The sequence below is a fragment of the Theropithecus gelada genome, chromosome 4 (assembly GCF_003255815.1).
Source record: "Theropithecus gelada isolate Dixy chromosome 4, Tgel_1.0, whole genome shotgun sequence".
Taxonomy (NCBI): Eukaryota; Metazoa; Chordata; class Mammalia; order Primates; family Cercopithecidae; genus Theropithecus; species Theropithecus gelada.
In genome coordinates this window covers 31,221,034-31,245,804 of record NC_037671.1, presented here as the reverse complement: position 1 = coordinate 31,245,804, position 24,771 = coordinate 31,221,034, and the positions used below count along the sequence as shown (strand labels likewise).

The window sequence follows — 24,771 nt, the reverse complement described above, 5'->3', positions numbered from 1 at the left end:
ATATGGGGTAAAGGGACTGGGGATGGAAGCAGAACTCCTCTAAATATACCTTTTTATATAATGTGGATTTTGAACTAAGTAAATGTCTTGAATTTTCAAAAAAGAATAAACAAGGGATGAAAGCAAACCCTGAAATGGAATATAAGTAGAAACAAATGATCCTAACCATATATCGTTTAAAATATAACCACAGAGAAAAGAATTAATTCAAATAAGGTATTTATGCAGCTATACTCCCTAAACGGGATATAATTCAAAAACAAAACAAGCAAAGAAAATTTGAACTCTACATAGTACATATGTTATTGCTAGTGGTGTATTTGTATTATAATCTTGAAATTATTTTGTTTATAAGAAACTATTTTGTTTGAGTGAATGTATTTATGCTGTTGGGAGCCAGAGTTTTCACTGTGAGGGAAAAGAAAAAAAACAAATGTGCAATGGTGAAAAATGAAAAGGAATTCTGTGGAGTTGTTTTTGAACAGAAAGTATCTTATAAAATCCTCCATATAGATATATGTTAAAGTAAAACATCAGAAATAATCCAAACACCCACCCCTAAGAAACTGGTTAAAAACATGACGGTACATTCACACAATGTACCGTATATACATATATATATGTAACATATTCATATATTCTAGCTCTTGTCTACTGACAAGGCCTAGAGGCAATAATATATCCTAGTAGCAATAAGATTATTCATTGCCCAAAATCCAGATCTTGGTTTCTATATCCCACTTTTCATTAATAAATACTGTAGCTTCATAAAGCAGTGGCGATTCCGCGTCTAGGGTAGGAATAGCATAAAATGAGACTGAAATACCTTGTGTGAGAAAGTGAAGTGCACAAAAACTGTTGGGTACTTATTAAAGGACATAGAAACCTGTTTGAGGCCAGGTGCGGTAGCTCACTTCTGTAATCCCAGCCCTTTGGGGGGCCGAGGCGGGTGGATCACTTGAGGTCGGAGTTCAAGACCAGCCTCAGTAGGGGATTGTGGCCTGAGCCTGTAATCCCAGATACTCAGGAGGCTGAGACAGGAGGATCACTCGAACCAGGAATGCGGAGGTTGCAGTGAGCTGAGATCGCATCCACTGCACTCCAGCCTGGAGACTCTGTCAAAAAAAAAGAAGAGAGAGAGAGGAGAGAGAGGAGGGAGAGGAGGGAGGGAGGGGGAGAGAGAGAGAGAGAGAGAGAGAGAAAAAAAAAGAAGGAAAGAAAGAGAAGGAAGGAAGCGAGCTGTCTGAAAGGGCTCCAACTGACCAAATTTTAAATAATTTGAGCATCAACATAATAATGACAGTAATTGTTTGTTTATTTATTTATTTAGAGATGGAGTCTCGCTCTGTTGCCTAGGCCGGAGTGCAGTGGTGTGATCTCGGCTCACTGCAAGCTCTGCCTCCCGGGTTCACGCCATTCTCCTGCCTCAGGCTCCCGAGTAGCTGGGACCACAGGCGCCCGCCACCACGCCCGGCTAATTTTTTCTATTTTTTAGTAGAGACGAGGTTTCACCCTGTTAGCCAGGATGGTCTCGATCTCCTGACCTCGTGATCTGCCCGCCTCGGCCTCCCAAAGTTCTGGGATTACAGGCGTGAGCCACGGCGCCCGGAGTAATTGTTTATTTGTAAAGGTATCCATGAGTTCATCGTGATAAAATGAGACAGCAGGGAAAACAAAAGGTATTCTTTGTAGGAAATGGCAACTAATCAATGTAGAAATGTGCTTCAGTTTCCTCACCTGTTAAATGGAGATAATTGTACCTAACTCCAGGGTTGTTATGCGGAGTAAATGAATTAATACGTGTTAAAACACTATGTTGGCCGTTATTATATTGCCCCCTGGAAGACAATGTGCCACCTAGCATCTCACTAAGACTACAGACGGGATTCAGCGTGACGACCACAGAGGTGTGGAAACCTCCGGCCTTCCTAGAAGGAACACAGCCAGAACCACAGTTCTGCGGGGAGCCGGCCGCGGTGACGCATTTCCGGCCTTTGTGGTTTATCATTCTTTGGACTGCGGTTGTCAAGGATTCAGAGCCGGTATGATCTGCGCTAGGTGGCATCTCCTTTCACGGATGCCTCGGTGAGCTTCGGAGTCGGGCTACCGCTGAGGGGCTTCGGAAGGGCCGGTCTGTGCGCTGCGACCTGGACTGGGTGTGGGGATCTGGCGGCAGGGGCTTCTTGGCCAGAGATGGGCCGGGCAGATGGGGGCAGAGGAGGTTGCTCCGCAGCCTGGAAGGGCCTTGTTAACCAAAAGTCAGCGTCGTTGCGCCTACCCCTTTCCCCCACCCCATGTCTATTCCTGAGCTCTTCAACCTGTCTGCCCTGTACTGATGGCACTCTGAACTCTCCCTATCTGCATCTTAGGATCCGAATAGATTCGGATATGAAGAAATGTTTGTATTTTCCGATGTCTTATTCTCTACTGTGGACTTATTTTAAAGAATAAGCAGGGATAGTTTTAAAATATGCCACAGCCTTTCTTAGTCTAATTCACATAGTATAAAGGCTCTTGCTGCTATCTAATTTTTTAGAAGAATAAATAGCATCTACTATGTACCAGCCCAGCACTGTTCTAAGCACTTTCCAAATATCTGCTTCTCATAACTCTAACAGATAGGCACTGTTATTATGTAGACTACACCCCACCTCCCTGTCCCGCCCTTTTTTAAAATTAACATACAAGAAGAAAATGAAGTAATTTGCCTAAGGTCATAGAGCTAGTAAGGGGTGTAGGCCGGATTCAAATACAGGCAATTTGGCTCCAGAGTCCATTTTCTTAAAACCTTTGCTATGCTAACTCCACTCTGTTCCTGTATTAGCTTTACAGCTATAACCCGGGAAGTTACTTCACTCATTTGAATCCCGTCCTTCTTTTGTACCTCAATAGTCCTGGGCTTCTAGTTAGGATTTGATTGGAGAGAATGTATCTGAAGACGTCCATCTTTCACAGTGTTTCTGCAAACCTGATGAAACAGCCATTTTATTGGTTTGTGTGCATGTTTCGCCCACCCATCTTGTTCTTTGAGCAATAGAAAAAGATTACAGTCTTGGCGCTAAGGGAAAGTAGCAACTATTAATTAAACCACCATTGTATCAAAATTGTACATTATGTCATTAAAAGATTAATTTGCATGTTTATATGCCAGGCTTTGTGCAAAAACACTTTCCATGCATTATCTCATTTAATATTCTCAACAAGTTGGCAAGGTAGTTTTTGACCTCATTTCATGTATGAGCTTGAGGCTTAGAAAAATCAGGTAACTTGCCCAAGATCACTGTGTTAAAATTCACAGATGGTAATCCTAGCACTTTAGGAGGCCGAGGTGGGCGGATTACCTGAGGTCAGGAGTTGGAGACCAGCTTGACCAATATGGTGAAACTCCATCCTACTAAAAATGAAACAATAAGCCAGGAGTGGTGGTAGGTGCCTGTAATCCCAGCTAGTCCGGAGGCTGAGGCAGGAGGATTGCTTGAACCTGGGAGGCAGAGGTTGCAAGTGAGCCGAGATCGCACCACTGCACTCCTGCCTGGGCAAAAAGAGCAAGACTCTGTCTCAAAAAATAAAAAATAAAAAAGAATAAACAACCAGATCTGCCTGTGTTCTCTACTACCTCATACTACCTTCTGCTTATCTAAGGTAAATAAAATATATGGGCTTATATCAACTCTATGTGTGCACATGTGTACATGTGTATATACGATTGCAAATGCATAGAAAAGGACACATTCCAGTCTTTAAGACTGTTTACTTCAGGGTAGTAGAACTTGGTGAAAGAATTCTATATTCCTCTCTACTTTTTGGATTTTAAAAAATGGTTCTGAAGAGAAGTAATAGTACAAAGTAAATTGTGACTGAGGGTGAAAGGTGGGACTCATACAGTACATGACATGTGAGCGGGCAGGAGGAACAGGGTGAGCTGAAATGGATAAAGAAGACTTCAGAGAGGATGTGAGATTTGAATCAAGCTGCAGAGATTGGGTAGGGTTTGAATAAGGGAAGAAGGCAAGACCAAGCTCATGGCACAGGGATGAGAAACGCCTGATTAGAATAGTGAAGAGAAAAACCTGACTGGAGGTGAGAGTTTTTGCTTGTGGAATAGAGGAAACCAAGAGTGGAGCCAGACAACAGAAGCTAAAGGTCTGACTGGTTTTAAACTGTGCTTGAGAGTTTGGGAATTCATCCAATTAGTGAGGAGCCATAGATGGTGTCAGCGGAGGTGAGGGTCGTGGGATGTATGATGATAAAGGCACGTTTGTATTATGTGCTGCTTAGTCTTCACCTACGTGCCTATCCTTGTTAAAGATAATCCTTCCATGAGGATGATGGTAGATTTGGGGGTGTTGAGCTTGCTGAGGCTCTAGGAGGAACAACTTTAAAATGCAGATGCATTTTTTAAGGTAAGATTTATTATACTAATTATATACGTGGCATATACATTGAGGTTGTGATCCTGAATGGAAGATTAGGAACTCTATGTTTGTGACCAGGAGGGCAGGATTACAAAAAACTGGGGAAGCCTTTTGGAGACACTGGGTTCAAAGAACTCAGGTATGCTGGTGCAAGGATCTGGGTATTAAGGCCAGCAGATAAAAGCAAAATCAGGTGAATGAAAGCAAAAATGAACCCAGAGTATACAGAGAAAATAGGGAAATTTATATTTGGGAAACTGTGTAAAGATTTGAAACACCACATCCCAGAAATGAATTTTTCTGGGCAGAGTTCTAAGATTCAGCTGCATTGTCTTTGAATAGAAAAACTTTGACTTGAAACCAAGTGGCACAGGTGGTAAATAAGAAAAAGACATTTTTCGGACCCTAGAAGATTGAAAAAAACAAGAAAGCGTGAGTGGCTGTTTCATCCTTTGAATCCATGGTATGTTTATTGAGTAATGTGAGTACATATTCTGAATTTAGCTATTTGATATTTGTGCCACAAAACTTTCTTACCCTAGAACAAATTCAGCAGACCGTGTTTCAGGCCATGATGATCTCTTCCCTGGATGATTGTCATAGCATCCCTCTCTGCCTCCACTTAACCCCAAGGTCATTGACACAGCAGCTAGAGTTATGCTTTTGTATTAAATGTAAGTAAAATTTTGTTACCGCTTGGCTCAAAAATCCCCAATGGTTTCCAAATTTCATTGAGTACAAGCTAGAGCCCTTACCACTGCCTTTCATGATCAGTTCCCAAGCTCCCTGCTTTATCTCCTGTCAATTTCCCTTTTGTTTTCTTTGTTCCAGTCATTGTTCAACTAGCTATTACCTGAAGAATCCAGGTGTGTTCCCATCTGCACAAATTTGCACTTGCAGTTCCCTTTGCATGGAACAGTCTTTCTCCAGATAGCCATGTGACTTGCTTCTCACTTCCTTCAGGTTTGTTCAACCATTGCCTTATCAAGGCCTTTCCTGACTATAAAGTAGCAACCTTTCTTTCCCCTTATTCTCTGTCTCCTTACCTTTATTTTCTCTATAGCATTTATCACTACTTCACAAATACTTAATAATTATCTGTTTCCTGTGACCCCTTTTCCTCATCCTGGCCCCTCTTTTCCCCAACAGAAGTTAGTGTTGTAGCACTGGAGACTGTAAATTCTGAAGTCAGATTTGTTGGGTTTGAATTGCAGCTTCACTGCTTACTATCTATAACTGACTTGAACTTTGGACTAGTAACTTAAACTTTTCATATCTCAGTTTTCTCATCTGTGATATGGGGGCAATAATAGCACCTTATTCATGGTTGTTTTGAGGATTAAATGGGTTAATATATATAAAGCATCTGTAACACTACCTGGCACGTTGAAAGCACTATAAATGTCTGCTATTATTGTTATTAGGATGTAAATTCCATGAGACTAGGGACTTTGTTATAATTGCAGCTGTATCCCGAGTGCCTAGAACAGTACATGGAATATGGTAGGCTCTGAATATATATTTGCTGGTAGGCTCTGAATAAATATCTGCTAAGTGAATGAGTGGTATATGAAAAGTTATGACAGAAAAAGATAATATGGTAGTCACAGTGGTGGTGAGTCAGCACCAAGAAAAGTGGAGGAAGGCTGGGCGCAGTGACTCACACCTGTAATCCCAGCATTTTGGGAGGCTGAGGCAGGAAGATCACGAGGTTAGGAGTCTGAGACCAGCCTGGCCAACATGGTGAAACCCCGTCTCTACTAAAAAAATACAAAAATTAACTAGGCATGGTGGTGGGTGCCTGTAATCGCAGCTACTCGGGAGGCTGAGGCAGGAGAATCATTTGAACCTGGGAGGCAGTGAGCTGAGATCATGCTGTTGCACTCCAGCCTGGGCGACAGGGTGAAATTTCATCTCAGAAAAAAAAAAAAAAAAGTAGAGAAAAACATGAATTTGAGGATTCTGTCTTTAGAGGAAAAAAAATCCTCTGTACACTTCCTGGGGTAGTGATTACAGAAGGTAACCAAACCAAAGATGCCAGAACTTTATAGAGGGGATTATGTGTGCAGGTTATCCGGAAGGATGCTGTCCCATGCCAGTAGTTTTTTTCCCCTTTGATAAATATAACCAGTAATCACAATATGAATCTAATTTTTCTTCTGGTTGCAATGTGATCAGTGTTCACTTGTAATTTAAATACCTCATATGGTTTGGCTGTGTCCCCACCCAAATCTCATCTTGAATTATAGTTCCCAATTTCTCATAATCCCCATGTGTCATGGGAGGGACCTGGTGGGAGATGATTTAATTATGGGGGCAGGTACCTTCATGTTCTGTTCTGGTGATAGTGAGTTCTCATGAGATCTGATGGTTTTATAAGGGGCTTTTCCCCCTTTTGCTTGGCACTTTTCCTGCTGCTGAATGCAAAGAAGGACATGTTTGCTTCCCCTTCCACCATGATTGTAAGTTTCCTGAGGCCTCCCCAGCCATGCTAAACTGTGGGTCAATTAAACCTCTTTCCTTTATAAATTACCCAGTCTTGGGTATGTCTTTAGTAGCAGCATAAGAATAGACTAATAAAATACCCTATTCTTAGTTATTTAATTTCACAATGCATGTCAACACCTAAGAATAATGTAGGGTTGCCGGGCGCGGTGGCTCATGCCTGTAATCCCAGCACTTTGGGAGGCCAAGGCGGGTGGATCATCTGAGGTCAGGAGTTCGAGACCAGCCTGGCCAATATGGTACAACCCTGTCTCTACTAAAAATACAAAAATTAGCCTGGCATGGTAGCAGGCACCTGTAATCCTAGCTACTCAGGAGGCTGAGGCAGGAGAATTGCTTGAACCTAGGAGGCGGAGGTTGCAGTGAGCTGAGATTGCACCACTATACTCCACCCTGGGCAAAAGAGCAAGACTCTTCCTTAAAAAAACAAAAACAAAAAACAACAAACAGAATAGTGTAGGGTTATTTTTGCAATGGATTACAATAATTTTACTTAAAATTAAAACAAATATTTTATTCTACAGGTTATTATTCATTTGTGGGTCATAAAATCTATGTGGTGTGTCACAACCCACCACATAGATTTTATAACCCACGAAATATGTTCTCAGGCTTTTTTGTTTTGTCTTTTAATGAAATAGGTTTAAAAATAATTGTATGTCACTATATAAAGCAAGGATACATAGTGTTTTGTGAAATTATTATTTTAGTTATTTGTGTATCTCATAAATGCACAAACATACACTTATATACATGTGCATGTGTGTTCTGGGTTATAATATAAAATATATCTTAATAAGAGTCCTGGTCAAAAAAATTTGAAAGTCTGTGCTCGAAAATGGTGCTTAGAAATCACTGGATCATCTAATTGTTTTTCTTTCAGAAAATTGTCTTCATTAATTGCTATCCTGGTTAAGATTGCTCATAAGTTTGTTTGCTTTTGTTTTTGTTTTTTTGAGATGGAGTCTCACTCCATCGCCCAGGCTAGAGTGCAGTGGTATGATCTTGGCCCACTGGAACCTCTGCCTCCCGGGTTCAAGCGATTCTCCAGCCTCAGCCTCCTGAGTAGCTGGGATTACAGGTGTGCCACCACGCCCAGCTAATTTGTGTCTTTTTTAGTAGAGACGGGGTTTTGTCATGTTGGTCAGGCTGTTCTCGAACTCCTGACCTCAGGAGTCATAGACATTTGTCTTTTTATTAGCAGTAATTTTATTTTACTTAAAATTGCCCCCTCCCCACCTTCAAGTAGCTTCAAAGAGAAAAAGTTTCCAAGAAATTAAAGGGCGAGAAAAAGGTCAAATTCTACTCCTGTTTTAAACTACTGGAACCAATATTTCCATCATTTTAATATCTCTGAGCCTAGATCACTGCAGTCAACTACTTTCTGATTCTTTTGCCTTAGCCTTAAACCACTAGGGATATTCATTTAATCTTACAATAACATAAGAAAAATAACAACAGTGTTACCACTTTGGAGTTTACTAAGTAGCCAACTTCTTTGTGTTCATTATCCTCGTTTTATCTTTGTATCAACCTAGAAAGATAGGCAGTGTGGGTTTTAGAATTCCTGTTTTATAGATTGAAGAGACCAAGGCTCAAAACATGAAGCCCAAGACTCTGGAGGGAATACCTGCAGGATGATGTCTCAGTCCAAGACCTTCCACATTTTAAACCTAGATCTCCCTCCTCCATACCTCCTATGGCTGGAGGGACTCTGCCTCGTCTCTCTAAGTGCATTTCTTAGAATTCTTACTTGTTTTATCATCTTTACTTTCCCTCCATCCTCCATTTATTTCCCTTTTCTTCTTGATTCTTGGTGTCATCTGTGACCACTTGGGCCCAAAGTGCTTTTTTACCTTCATATAGCTAAAATTTACCCCGAATTTAGTATCTTGTTATTCAAATGGAAACCCAATATGCTCAAGCTGATTTGAGCTGTTCCAGTCAGGATGATTGAAACAGTACCTTCCTTCAGAAAATTGTAGGAGTTTTTGTTCCGTTTCTGTTTTTCTTCCTGTATTATCTGGATTCGTATTTCTAAAGTATCTATCATTAATCATGTTTCGGTGTTCCTTCATGACACAGAGTGACTGATTTTAGTGTAAATACTCCAGTCCTTCCTTGTCCTGAGGTTTTCTGCATTTTTATATTTTTTTCTTTGCAAATAATTGTCTAGATCTCGGGGTTTCCAGAAGAAAAGATCAAGGGAGAATTATCAAGAATAGATTCTTTTTCTGAATAGTTAAACCTTTGATGGCCATAACCTTGACCCTTCAGACTGCAGAGATGCAGGAACGACTTCTGGCAGTGAAGGTAAAGGAGGAAGAGGAGGAAGATTCCTGTGGGCCAGAATCAGGCCTGTCAAGAAATAACCCTCATACCAGAGAGATCTTTCGTAGACGCTTCAGGCAGTTCTGCTATCAGGAGACCCCTGGGCCCCGGGAGGCTCTTCGAAGACTCCAGGAGCTCTGCCATCAGTGGCTGAGACCAGAGATGCACACCAAGGAGCAGATCCTAGAGCTGCTGGTGCTGGAGCAGTTCCTGAGTATCCTGCCCGAGGAGCTCCAGGCCTGGGTCAGAGAGCACCGTCCTGTGAGTGGAGAGGAGGCAGTGACTGTGCTGGAGGATTTGGAGAGAGAGCTGGATGAACCAGGAGAGCAGGTGAGAAGATGGCAGAACAGGGTTTGTACCTGTAAGAACAAGTATGAGGTTTCAGTGCAACAAGAAAAGGTAGAGGAGGAGGATTTTTTTTTATGCCAGACTTGATCTTCTGTGGGCTTTTAATCTGTCTGCCTCTGTTTTTTTCTTTGCCAGCTTCTTGGTCCTTCTTTTCTATCCAGAGGCCCTGAGAAGGCCTTCTTGCCATGTTCTCTCTGATATTTGGTTCCCAACTGTCCTTGATTTCCACCAGGTCCTGAGCCATGCTCATGAACAGGAAGAGTTTGTAAAGGAGAAGGCAACTCCAGGAGCAGCTCAGGAGTCATCAAATGACCAATTCCAAACCTTGGAAGAGCAACTTCGGTATAATTTGCGAGAGGTGTGCCCAGTTCAGGAGATTGGTGAGGATTAGAATTTCCTCAGGGAGCCTACCTCATTCCCTGAATATTTATGAATTCAACACATTTATTTAGTGTCTGCTATATGCCAGACACTGTGTCAGGTACCAGGGATACGGTGATAAACAAGGTAGATGTGATCCCCGCTGTCATGAAGTTTACAGTCTAGTGGGAGAGGCAGACAATAAGTAAGCAGTTATAATACAGTGCATCTTTTCCCTGAGGTCTGGGTATAATAGATTTAGAGTGGAAAAATAAACAGAAAAAGTGGCTACTTGTCCCCTTCCACCCATTTGCCTGGCCACTTTTTTTCTTTTGTCTTTGGAAAGGTAATCTGTTATCTTTCATACTTCATGTTATCTTTCATGTTATTATTATTTTAGATGGCAAGGCTGGGACTTGGAATGTGGAGTTAGCCCCAAAGAGGGAGATTTCTCAGGAAGTGAAATCTCTTGTACAAGTTCCTGGAAAACTGAATGGTAATATTACTCAGATGCCTGAGTATGGAGCTATCTGTGACCACGAGGGCAGATTGGAAAAGCAAAGGGTGAGCTCTTCAGTGGAGAGACCCTATATCTGTAATGAATGTGGAAAAAGCTTCACCCAGAATTCCATCCTTATTGAGCACCAGAGAACACACACAGGTGAGAAGCCTTATGAATGTGACGAGTGTGGGCGGGCCTTCAGCCAGCGGTCAGGCCTATTCCAGCACCAGAGACTCCACACTGGGGAGAAGCGCTACCAGTGCAGTGTTTGTGGCAAAGCCTTCAGCCAGAATGCCGGGCTTTTCCATCACCTCAGAATTCACACTGGGGAGAAACCTTACCAGTGCAATCAGTGCAATAAGAGTTTTAGTCGACGTTCAGTCCTCATTAAGCATCAGAGAATTCACACGGGGGAGAGACCTTATGAATGTGAAGAATGTGGCAAGAACTTCATTTACCATTGCAACCTAATCCAGCATCGGAAAGTCCACCCTGTGGCTGAATCAAGCTAGCTCCTTGGAACAGGTAGGGAAAAGTATTTCTCACTTTGTCCCTGCTATGTCCTCTAGCATAGAGAGTTCAAGGGAAAGCCAGTAAAAATTCCCTTATTTTATACAGAGAAGCATAATATCTTAAATACATCTGCCAAGTTCTCTGATCAGTGACATCTACAGCTTTACGATACTGAATGTTGCCTCTTGTGTTAATTTCATCATGTATGCTGTAGACCTAGTTTCACACACATCTGTGCAAGAAGTTTTCTAAGTATATTTCAGGAAAACTTCTTCATCCTAGTTTTTAAAAACTTTAAAAAAAAAGTTTAAAATAATTCTATGTAGGCTGAGTACAAAATAATCTCAAAGGGAGTTCACTGAGTATTTAAAAATTAATTTAAAAATAATTGTAATAAAATTCATAATATAGGTTTCCTGACTTCATTCACATAAAATATGATAATTTGCTTTTTAACCTACAAAAAGGAGCAGATGAATCCTCCTATATAAATGTAGATTTATAGTAAGTTGGATTTCTGTAGATTTTTTAGTAAGTTAACCTTTAGGAACCAAGGAATTGAAGCAGCCATGTGTTATTCGCAGCTCAGTGGCTCTTCGTAACAAATATTGCTCATGATTTTAAATTTATGCAGCGGCTAAGAAACTTAGGTAAAAATCTGATATCTCGCTTCAGATTTTTTATTGGAAAATATAGGCCTATGTATTTTTCCCGTAACATATAATGAGCATTTTTTGTTTTTGCCTTTTTCTCCTTTATTCAATATTTTGTATGGAAAATTTGAAACATATTCAAGATTGAAGAGAAGAAGTATGATCACTCTTTCATGTTGATTGTTTTTATAACCTCCACATTTCTCAGCATTTACTATTGATTACCACCAAGGTCATACATAAAAAATTTTTTTCCCTTAACATTGACTTAGTAACTCTTTACAAAGCTTTATACAAGGTCCAGGAGACAAAGAAATGGAAAACCTATGGTGAAAACAATCTGGTTTGGAATACACCCAAATACCCAATACATAGCAAGTAACTTAAGAATAACAGAATCACTCTAAGGGACCTTCGAGATCATTTCTGTTTGCTCTTATTTGACAGATAAGAGAAAAGGAAGTTCTGGGAAGTAACTAAGATCATAGAGCCACTTAAAAGCAGAGCTGTAACTAGAACCCTGTCTCCTAGTTCCTAGTGTAACACTGTTTCTATTAAGCCACTGGGTGTTTATATATTTTTTATATCACCAAATAAAAATTACAAGTATATGGAATTTATAGGATTTATAAGTCATTGAAGTTGCTCAACAAACCTGCCCATTTATATGTTTCAATAAATGCACAACTCCTCTATTTAATTTACACTGGAATCCAGGAAAGACTCTTCTCACTTATTCCTCATTGGAAGCATTTTATTTATGTTTGTAATTATTATTTTTAACTTTTAAAATTTAATTTACTTAGTAGGACTTTTTAAAAAGATTCATTCTTCAACTGGTTCAAAAATCAAAATAATACAAAAGGTCTACTTTCCTAAGTAGCCATAGTACTAGTTTCTTATGTATCTTTCAGTGTTTCTTTATGTAAATATAGGCAAATACTAATGTATAATCTTATTTCTTCCATTATTCAGGAAGACGGCATATTATTTATACTCTTCTAATACCTTGCTGTTTTCATGAAAGAATATAATCTTTAGAGATGTCCACATCATAACATAGAACTTCTTCATTCTTTTTATAAGTGAATAGAATTTTATTTGTTCATACTCCATAGTTTATTTAACAAACTCCTATAGATGAAAAAACTCACTATTTTAAAATGTTACATATTCTGTTTCATTCTTCTCCCCAGTTTAGTCCAAGTTAAGTTCCTTCTGTTCAAAAGCTAACAGTTTTCATATGAGCTAGGAAACAAGGCATGGGCAACCAGAATTGCACATATTTCTTCTACAGATAAATGGAGAAGTGATGGGTGGTATTTTTCAGTTTAGTGTATTTGGTTCTATCACATATTCTTCCACCTGACATTTCAAACTGCTTGTGTCACTCCTTAAGGCTAATTGTGGGTATTATAAAAAATCTTATACTTCCTCAAGAGTATTTTTTATTGCGTCTTGAGGTTAAATTATTTCCAAGAGAAATAGCTACAGATTATTTTTTTATTACTATTATTATTTTTTTTTTTTTGAGGCAGAGTCTCGCTCTGTCGCCCAGGCTGGAGTGCAGTGGCACGATCTAGGCTCACTGCAAGCTCTGCCTCCCGGGTTCATGCCATTCTCCCACCTCAGCCTCCTGAGTAGCTGGGACTACAGGTGCCCGCCACCACGCCCAGCTAATTTTTCGTATTTTTAGTAGAGACGGGGTTTCACCGTGTTAGCCAGGATGGTCTCGATCTCCTGACCTCGTGATCCGCCCGCCTGGGCCTCCCAAAGTGCTGGGATTACAGGCGTGAGCCACTGTGCCCGGCCAGCTACAGATTATTAAGTGAAGTTAAGAAAAATATAGTAGACCCAAATTTGAAGTAAAATGAGCTTCTCAAGTAAATATGTGTTCCATAAAGTGATGTAATAGAGATTCTATACTATTCTGAGTTTATAAATATCTTAAATGCCTCTCCATTTAAGATAATGAGAAAAGTGAAGTCCAGAGTGCTTAAGCACTTGTAGTAATCTTTCCATCTTTTATTGCCTTAAAAATTTTGGAAAGGAAACCAATTATGAACAGAGATCATTGTGAATTACATGTGGTTTCATAGACACTTACACTTGGAGCCCTGAGACCCATTGTAGGCATCTGAAAACAAGAACAACAACAAAGTGGGTTGGAAAGAAAAAAGAACAAAATATGAGAACATAAAAAAGAATCAGACAGAAGGTAAAATTAGATGCTAAAACTCTAGATTGGGTGAAAAATGGTGACCAAAGGAAAAATAAAAAGATGCAGAGACAGAGTGTTGCCAAGAAACATGCTTCATCTTCATAATAATTATTAGAAATCTCTCATTTATCAACTGGTTCAAGTTTTTAGATATTGTTGTCTTAAGCAGTGAAAATAATCTCACTGCCTTTTACTCCTCACACTTTTTATTACTTTCCATAAAATGGAGGATAGGGAGAAAAGCATAGTCTAGAAACCACTGTGATTTTTAGATCTCTTTGAACCTATCCCCAATTTTCTATGTCAGCTGCCATTGGGCAGTGTTGAAAGCATTATTTCTTGATGATACCTGCACTAGCATCACCTGGGTTGTTTGTTTGAACTGCAGTTTTCTGAGCCCCACCCCTGAATCAGTTTCTGAGGCAGAGCCTGAGAATCTGTATCTAATTAGCATATTAGTGGTCCACACACATAAGGTAACTATGTAATTTATTGTCCAATCTGGGACACTTGAAAATGAAAAGGAGTGCTGTTAATAATTATGCCAAGACAACAAGTATAAATCAGGAGGTATGGTCCCCATACTAATAACATTTGCAATAGGCAATATTTTTTTCAACCAAGGAGATAGAAGAGACAGAGAATCAGAAAGATTACAATGTTCTGTCATGAAAGCTAAGGCAGAATATATACGAAAAGGCTGTTGGAGACTTAGGTGTAGCCACCTAGCCTAGGGTAACCCCCAGTAATCTATTGGATTAGGAAAGAAAGGATGGGATAATATGTCTGCACAAACAAAACAGAGGGCCCTCCACCCCACCCCCAATTAAGACAAACCCGTTGTTAACATAGCTAGTTACCTAAGATGAAACTATTAGAGTGAATGGTTTAGCAGACAAGATGGACGACGTCCTGGAAGCACAGGAGTGTTTCAGTGGTATAGGGACCGATAGAGTACAGTGTTCAACCTTATACTGTAGAAGAAAGTGAGAAGATAGAGTACTGGATCAGAAGCTTGCACTGTTAAGGCAAACAGTGAGCCATTTTAAGCAGGTAGTTGGGTGAAGGGGAAGGGGGCAGATACTGTACCAAGTAGTTTCATAATTTATCACATTCACTCCACATCATTTGTTGGCTGTGGAGAGGAGTCCTCTTGCCACTTGATGGTACCAAAGACAGCTGACCTGCCTTAAGTGTGTTAATAGATCTTCATAGCTATTCAGCAATTGCCTCAAGATCATTGACTGCAGGGGTGGAGATGGCGGTGGCCTCCCCTCATCACCCCTGACTTCTGCTAATTCATTGTAGAGGGGTATATAGTCAGGGATCTATAAGCCCCAAACTTGCTAGTGGTTAAGTTACTCGTGGGGACCTGATTTATTTAAACTGGTTTAAAACAATGGAGAGCAAACCAACATCTTCCCCTCTTGTTGCCACTTTCCTCATGTGGGTGTTGATTATTGCATTTAACCCTTGGGGGCAGAGTGAAGGTAACTGGACAATTTGTGTGGTACTGATAATACCAGACCCAGAGTTGGTTGGTTGATTTTTTTTGTTTGGAAAGCCCTTTATCTTCTGAGAGACATGACCAGTGCTGTGGGAGGAGCTCTGAGTGTGCCCGTGCCTAGACACCCCCATCAGCCATCCCAGGAGCTTGGTTGGGCTCTAAGGTGCTCGTTGGGGCCGATTGAGGAATCTCCCTGAGGATAGAGGAAAGACCCTGATGCCTGAGACCCGGAGGACCAGGGACTTAGGGAAGGGAGGACAGGGCAGGATCCAGTGTGAGCAGTCAGGTGTCTTCAGCAGGGGAGAGAGAGAAGTCAGCCCAGACTGAGTGGCTGCTGGACACAAGATGTTACGACCCCTGTCCCCCTGAGCCTTTTTGAGGCGGCTTCTGCGCTCACAAAGGTGAGCCAGGTGGTGTGCACAAATGAACCACTGAGATTGATGGGTCCTCCAAGATTCCTAGAGAGGCGGGCAGAGGAGCCGGCCGAAGTGCGTTGAAACATGGACGTTCTTCCGGTATCCTGGGCGTTGCGGACAAAGTATTTCCTTTCCCCTAGAGAAGTGTTCAATTTTCAGTATCCGGGGACTGTGTGTGTAGGCAGTGTGCTAGTCCTTTCTACTCATGCAAGATGCACTATACTTTCTCAGCGATCCAGAGATCATGGTACTTGGAGGGGGTGCTGTTGCCCCCTTTTCCAGGGCTTGCTCTTTTACGTAGATCCCTCAGGATCAGGATTTTGTGTTTTGTAGTCAGCTCCACCAGACATTTCAGAGATGCAGAAAACTGAACAAAGCGCTGTACAGAGCTGGGTCTGTATGGATCATCCCCTTCTCAGATGGGGGCACAGACTTACCAGCAAGGAGGCCTCACCAGAATCCATCAACTGAAAGGTCCTTACGGCCAAGAGCTGGCTTCCGTATACGTTTTCTGAATCCTACGGCCGTTTTAACCTGAACAGTTTTTTCAGTTTTCATAAAAATCCCCTATACTAATGATTACGATATTGTATATCTGTAAAGGCTTAATACTTAAAGAAAAATACTTTACATGATCCCCACAATTCTGCAAAACAAAGGGAAGTGGTACGTGAATTTCTCTGGGTAAGAAAACATTCAGAGGTTAACACATTCAAGCGAGCATTTATTGAGTGCCACATAATGGCCTAGGCTTTATGTTGCAAAAATGGGAATAAGCCAGATAAAAGGCATTTCTTACTGTATAGTGTAATGGGAAAGACATGTTGTCTTGAGGAAAATAAACTTCGTACATAGGGACTCTGGAGGTGGAACATTAAAGATGGCTTTCCTGAGTAGGCAATAGCAGAGCTGTCTCTGTGGACTATGAGAAGTTGGATAGCAAAGAGGAAATGGCACTTGAGGGATCGTTATAGTATGTGAAGGAGGGATCAGAAAACCATTTCAGAAAACTGCAAGTAAATGGTGGGTGCATTCCAGCCTGGGCAACAAGAGTGGCAGAGGTGGGGTAAAGAGAGTAGAGAATAACTGAAATATGCTGAGGAATTTAAAGTTTATAGGGCAGTGTGCTTTTCCATTTTCTTAATGTCACAGCACATAAAGAAAATTTGTAGGCACACTGCTAAGCAGAAGAGACTAGGCTAAGGACATCAGCCTTCCTGGCCACCCCGGTAGCTGAAGAGATCAGTATGCTGGTACTCCTATAAGCCGTTTGAAGCATGCAGTAAACTGTGGCAATGCACAGTAGCTGGGCAGTTACATGCTCTGTCTAGATTTAAGAAGAGGAGTAATGTAATCTTACTAGCTTTCTAGAAATATTCTAGAAGTGATGTGGTGAATGAATTGGAAGAGGGCAAAACTGAAAGCAAGAGAGACTAGAGACGTGCAGTTGTTAAAGAAAGAACCAAAACCATAAGTTGGTGAAAGTAAGTCAGTCACTGGCTATAGAAATAAAGAAGGTACCAAGTGGAACTGTGTTACAGATTACAGATTTAACTAGACCTGATAACTAATTAGACTGATGAAATTGAGAAAGAAAAGGTATTGAGAGCACTGCCTGTCACACACTAAGTATTATATAAGTATTTTTTAAATAAAATAAATGTAGCCAGGGATAAATAGGCAGGTTTGGATTAAATTATTCGGTAAGTGTGGCACAATTTTATAAGAGATGGCTAATATTGGAGAATAAATTGGTCACAAGGGGAAAATGATGAATTTTTGGTGGTGAGTTGAAGATGCTTGTAAGACATAAAACTGAAAGGGTCTAATGCACCACTGGACTGTAAAGGCCTGGAGCTCCAAAGAAAGATTGGGATGAGTGAATCAGGTTTAGGACTTTTCAGGTGAAAGCTGATGTCATAGAATGGTTGAGATTGCCCAGAATGAATATGGGATGAGAATAAGGCTGGATTTCAAATTAGGATACTAGACTTTTTTTGTTTTTGTTTTTGTTTTTTGACGGAATTTTGCTCTTGTTGCCCACGCAGGAGTGCAATGGCACAACCTTGGCTCACCGCAACCTCCGCCTCCTGGGTTCAAGCAATTTGCCTGCCTCAGCCTCCCAAATAGCTAGGATTACAGGCATGCGCCACCACACCTGGCTAATTTTGTATTTTTAGTAGAGATGGGGTTTCTCCATGTTGTGAGGCTGGTCTCGAACTCCTGACCTCAGGTGATCTGCCCGCCTCAGCCTCCCAAAGTGTTGAGATTACAAGCGTGAACCACCGTGCCCAGCTTGATACTAGACATTTTTGATAGGCAGAATAAGAGCCACGAAATAGACTAAATAATAGTCATTAGAAACATATTTAACAGGTAGGTGCCACATAGCAATGTTTCAGTCAACAGCAAACCACATGTACAATAATAGTTCCATAAGATTATAATAACATATTTTTACTGTACCTTTTCTGTGTTTAGATATGTTTACATATACAAATACTTGGCTTTGTGTTATAGCTACCTACAGTATTCAGTACAGTAACATGCTGTACAGGTTTATAGCCTAGGAGCATTAGGTTATACACTATAGCCTAGGTGTATAGTAGGCTCTACCATCTAGGTTTGTGGAAGTACAGTCTATGATATTCTCACAATGATGAAATCACCTAAAGACACATTTCTTAGAACATAACCATGTGATTAAGCAATGCATAACTGTTCTTCCTGAGTGCCAAGCATTAGGCTAAACACTACAAAAACCAACTTATGGAAAAACAACCAGAAGAGTATATAGTATTTCTCAGAAAATTGGGAGTAGGTTAGCAGTGTGAGGTGCTGCAGGGGCATCTGGTAGGAAAAGGACTGAAAAATACCCACTGGGTTTGTGTACCAAGGGGGCCCTGTTTAATTAACTTGGGACCAATAAGTCAGATATGAGGTCCCCTGACTGGCATGCACACTATTCTAAAATTAAAAATACTTTTGGGTCAGGCGCAGTGGCTCACGCCTGTAATCCCAGCACTTTGGGAGGCCAAGGTGGGTGGATCACCTGAGGTCAGGAGTTTGAGACCAGCCTGACCAACATGAAACCCCATCTCTACTAAAATACAAAATTAGCTGAGCATGGTGGCACATGCCTGTAATCTCAGCTACTTGGGTGGCTGAGTCAGGAGGATTGCTTGAACCTGTGAGGCAGAGGCTGCAGTGAGCCGAGATAGCGCCACTGCATTCCAGCCTGGGCAATGAGAGAAAAATTCTGTCTGAAGCAAACAAACAAACTTTTGAAATCATCTAGCACAATCCTTGGCACAGAGAAGTTGATTTATACAGGTGTTCGTCATTTTACTTGCACTTTGCTTTACTGCACTTCACAGATACTGTGTTTTCTACAAATTGAAAGTTTGTGGCAACCCTGCATCAAGCAAGTCTGTCAACACCATTTTTCCAACATCATGTGCACACTTCGTGTTTCTGTGTCACATTTTGGTAATTGAGTATTTCAAAATTTAAAATTATTATTATATCTATTATGGTGATCTGTGATCAGTGATCTTTGATGTAATTTGCAATTGTTTTGGGGCACCACTAACCACACCCATTTAAGATGCCTAACTTAAAAGATAAATGTGGTGTGTGTTGTGACTCTTCCACCAACCAACCATTCCCCCATTTCTCTCTCCTCAGGCCTCCCTATTCCCTGAGACACAACAGTATCAAAATGAAACCAGTTAATAACACTACAGTGGCATCTCAGTGTTCAAGTGAAAGGAAGAGTCTCACATCTCTCTCTTTAAATCAAAAGTTAGAAATGATTAAGCTTAGTGAGGAAGACATGTTGAAAGCTGAGATAGGTTGAAAGCTAGGCCTCTTGTACCAAACAGCCAGTTGTGAATGCAAAGGAAAAGTTCTTGAAGGAAGTTAAAGCCACTCCACTGAACACAGTGATAAGAAAGCAAAACAGCTTTATTGCTGATATGGAGCAAGTTTGAGTGATCTGGAAAGATCAAACCAGCCACAACATGCCGTTGAGCCACAGCGTAATCCACAGCAGGATCCTAACTCTCTTCAATTCTATGATGGCTGAGAGATGAGGAAGCTGCAGAAGAAAAGTTAGAAGCTAGCAGAGGTTGGTTCATGAGATTTAAGGAAAGAAGCTGTCTCCACAACATAACTGTGCAAAGTGAAGCAGCAAATGTTGATGTAGACACTGCAGGAAGTTAATTCAGAAAACCTAGCTAAGATAGTGGATGAAGGTAGCTATACTAAAGAACAGATTTTTAATGTAGATGAAACACTTTATATTGGAAGAATATACCATCTTGGACTTCCATAACTAGAGAGAAGTCAGTGCCTGGCTTCAAAGGACAGTCTGACTTTCTTGATAGGAGCTAATGGAGTTGGTGACTTGAAGTTGAAGCCAATGCTCATTTACTAAGCTGAAAATCCTAGAGTCCTTAAGGATCATGCTGGCTGGGCATGCTGTAATCCTAGCACATTGGGAGACCAAGTCAGGAGGATTGCTGAGCCCAGGAGTTTGAGACCAGCCTGGGCAACATGGAAAAACCCTGTCTCTACAAAAAACAAAAAAAAACAAAAATTAACTAGGTGTGGTGCACACACCTTTGCTCCCACCTACTAGGGAAGCTAAAGTGGGTGGATTGCTTGAGCCTGGGAGGCAGAGGTTGCAGTGAGCCACGATTACACCACTGCACTCCAGCCTGGGTAATAGAGAAAGAACCTATCCCAAACAAACAAAAAGAATCATGCTAAATCTACTCTGCCTGTGCTCTAAAAATGGAATAACAAAGCCTGGATGATAGCACATTTATTTACAACATGGTTTACTGAATATTTTAAGTCCACTGTTGAGACCTACTGCTCAAAAAAAAAAACAAAAAAAAAAAGATTCCTTTCAAAATATTACTGCTCATTGACAATGCACCAAGTTACTGAAGAGCTCTGAGGGAGATGTGCAAAAGGGTTAATATTGTTTTCATGCCTAACACAGCTAACCATTCCACAGCCCACAGATCAAGGAGTAATTGCAACTTTCAAGTCTTATTATTTAAGAAACACATTTTGTAAGGGTATAGCTACCATAGATAGTGATTCCTCTGATGGATCTGGGCAAAGTGAATTGAAAACCTTCTGGAGAGGATTCACATTCTAGATGCTATTAAGAACATTTGTGATTCACGGGAGGAGATCAAAATATCAACATGAACAGGAGTTTGGAAGAAGTTGATTCCCATCCTCATGGATGACTTTAACAGGTTCAAGACTTCAGTGAAGGAAATAACTGTAGATATAGAGGAAATAGCAAGAGAACTAGAAGTGTAGTTCTCTTGTCTCATCTTCTCGGAAGATGTGACAGAATTGCTGCATTCTTATGATAAAATTTGAATGGATGAGAAGTTACTTCTTATGGATGAGTAAAGAAAGTGGTTTCTTGAGATTAAATCTACTCCTGGGGAAGATGCTGTGAAATTGTTGAAATAATAGCAAAGAATTTAGAATGTCACATAAACTTAATTGATAAAGCAGTGGCAGAGTTTGAGAGGATTGACTCTAATTTTGAGAGTTCTGTGGGTAAAATGCTATTAAACAGCATTGCATATCACAGAGAAATAGTTCATGAAAGGAATAATCAATTGATGCAGCAAACCTCAGTGTCTCATGTTTTAAGAAATTGCCACAGCCACCCGAGCTTTCAGCAGTTATCACCCTGATCAGCCATGAGTCAGCAGACATCGAGGCAAGACCCTGCAGCCTCAAAAAGATTATGACTCACTGAAGAGTTCTGCATTTTTTAGCAATAAAGTATCTTTTAATTAAGGTATGTGCATTTTTTAGACATGCTACTGCACACTTAATAGACTTTCATGTAGTGTAAACATAACTTTTATATGCACTGGAAAGGCAAAAAAATTGTATAACTCACTTTATTGCAATATTTGCTTTTTTGCAGTGGTCTAGAACCAAATCTGCAATATGTCCAATGTATGCCTGTAAATGTTAATTGACCCATCCGACATGCAATATAGGCATGCCAAGTTGTGTGCATCACTTTTTGCACCTGTTGTTTTTGTTAATCATCTGAATATTTCACTGAAGTTTCTAGATCTGAAAGCTAATAGTGTCTTATTCTTTACTCTAGAAGTAACTGAAATGTCTTTTAGTTAATTTTATGTCATTTTTTGCTTATTTATCTTTCACATAAATTTTTTTTTTACCTTCAAATCATTGCCTTGATATAGCCATTCACCTCTGAGGTAAATATGTTCCAGTTTGGAGTTGATCTTCTTTAACAATGATGTGTTATGCCTTAGCATCATCCTGAAGCATATGTACTGCTGCACTGAGCCAGTCTTCTGAGCTGTTTCACCCAGGAATGCATTCAGACCAACTGCAGAAGAACCAAAGATGTGTCATATGGTTAAAGAATCTAGCCCACACAGAAAGGGAGCTTCTGGTCAGGAGTTCTTCAGAGAGGGTACTATGGGTATTTGCTTGGGCCTCAAGGGTCCAGCTACAGGCTCTTTGCCATCAGTGGTGGAGACCAGTGATACACAGCAAGGAGCACATCTTGGAACTACGGATCTTGACCATCCTGCCGAAGAATTCCAGGCCTGGGTATAGGAGCATCCCAGAGTATAGTGAAGAAGCTATCTGTACTAAACTTGGAGAGGAAGCCGAATGATCTGGGAGGAAAGGTAAAATGAAGAAATGTCTTATCAGATAGCAGGTATTATCTCCAGAGAGAGATAAGAGAGTTGAGATCACTTCTCTAGGGTAGTTAGAGAAAATGGCTAACATGTTATTGGCCAGAGTTATTTATTTTTTTTCTACTATGTTGAGTTCTTTTTTTTAAAAAAAAACTTGTAGGCCCTGTGTATTTTTCCCTCTTTGTCTGTTTGTCCCTGCCCTTGCAGATAAAGGAAAACTGCTTTCTGCCCTCCCATTGTGTGTTCCACAGTAATAATGGGATTTTAAGCTCTAACTTTCAGCAAATGTCAACCTCATTAAACTCTGTCTTATTGTCCCCAGTTCCCCACCCTCCTACAGGCAACAAATAGTGTCCCAAGGCAAATACTGTATCTGGCAGCTTCATAGGACTCACCTGGAGTCTAGCTCCAGCCAGTAGAGGGTCAATTCAGCTCTGAATCTTGGGAGTTTCACACTATTAAGGAGAACATTGAGGAAGAGACAGCAAAGAAGAAGTTAGGAAATGTTGGTGTCTTTTTGTATTTCTCTAAATGAACCTCGTCATTAAAATCTCTGCCTACCTTTCATTTAATCTCTATTGCCTATTCCACTTTTAACCCGTTCCTCTAAGCATACCACTTTAACCTGGATTATGATTTTTTTCTTTCTTCACTTCTTTGCCTTAAAATTGTTTTTTGTTTTTGTTTTTAAATCCTGCTACTCTCATGTTACCTTGTATGGTTCAGTTTCTCCCTTCTAATACTGCCAGCTTCCTTAACCCAGACCTCTTAGCCCAGAGACAGGAGAATGTTTTTCTATATTGAAGCCAATAGAAAACTATTAAAAGGCTACATGCAATAAATAAATTTTCAAATGTACATTTTTTAAATGAGCGTAGGAAACATAAAACTTTAGTAGGTGCATGCTTACTGGGAAAGCACGCATACGTGCTAAGATGCCATTATACTGAAAGTATTGTTTACCACTTGTTTTTTAATTTAATATTACATTACGGATATCTTTTCAAGTTACATATAATACCTATATGTAGCTGACATACATTTCACTGCAAGGGTATTGAATTATTTTGTAACTGGCCTTAGAGGGTTTTCACATGGCTTCTTTTTTCTGTTTTTTTTTTTTTAATACTACCAACTAAAAGCCATGAACTCTTTTCTTTCTCTTTTTTTCTTCACTCTGTACTATGAAAAAAGTTTAAGCATATATAAAAGTAGAATTGTACTACTTTTAATAAATCCCCATAAACCTGTCACCCAGCTTCACCATTATCAGATTATGGCCCATCTTGTTTCACTTATAACTCTACTTATATCCCATGCTTTTTTATACATATAATTTTAAAGCGTATCTGAGATATCATAGTCTTTCAAATGTAAATGTTTCAATATTTGCTGTAAAAGGTATGAATTTTAAAAATGTAAACATAATACTATTTTCATACCTAAACAATTAACAGTAATTCTTTAATATCAATTTTCTAGTTTTCTCAAAGATGTCATAAACTTTTTTTTGTTCATTTTGTTTTTTAACTTATCTGAATCAAGATCCAAGGAAGAAAACACATTGTGATGGGTTGATATGTCTCCTAAGTTTCTTTTAATGTATGGGTACCCTCTCCTGTTTTCTCTTCTGTTACAACTCACTTGTTAAAGAAAATGAAGTTGTTTGTCCTGTAGAGTTGCACACAGCATGGGTTTTGCTGTCTGCATCATGTGCTGTAGTCTACGATGTTCTGTTGTCCTCTGTATTTTCTGTAAATTGTAGTAATGTACAGGCTTGATTAAAATCAAGTTTTAAGTTTTTTTGACCAGGTAAATTTAATGATTTTGGCAAGACAGTGTGTTCTATTTGAAGCCTATATTTTCTGTTTGTCTCTTTTTCTTTGGTGTTAGCAGCTATTGATCCTCAATACCTATAGCCAATAATCCATTAGGGGTCCCAAAATGGTGACATTCTAATTGTATCCTCCTTTCTTCATTTAATAAAGCTGGAATAGTTATATAAAAAGACATTTCCCCTGGTTTTCTGTTTAGTTATCCAATGGTTTGTTTAGGAAAGGCAAGATAATTGGTTAAGTCACTCCCCAGTACCTTGCTTTTTAAATCAGTTTTCAAAACAATGAATTAGTTTGTAATCATCCTTTAAAACAGTGGCCAGTTGTTAGTAATAGTATCATTAGGAACTTGTGGATTGAAGCATTATTTGATGTTTTTCAATCCATAATACTATCCTTCCTAAAGCTCATTTATCTCCTCTTTGAGCAGTAGAAGC

General features: G+C 40.0%; 1 protein-coding gene across 1 annotated transcript; it reads left to right on the top strand.

The window, feature by feature from the left end:
* The first annotated feature begins 1,981 nt into the window (after positions 1-1,981).
* Positions 1,982-12,796, top strand: ZSCAN23 (zinc finger and SCAN domain containing 23). The gene is made up of 4 exons (XM_025383353.1): positions 1,982-2,085; positions 9,097-9,581; positions 9,832-9,979; positions 10,360-12,796. The coding sequence occupies exons 2-4, from the start codon at positions 9,174-9,176 to the stop codon at positions 10,971-10,973; spliced, it is 1,170 nt and encodes a 389-aa protein (XP_025239138.1). The 5' UTR covers positions 1,982-2,085; positions 9,097-9,173; the 3' UTR covers positions 10,974-12,796.
* The last annotated feature ends 11,975 nt before the right edge of the window (positions 12,797-24,771 follow it).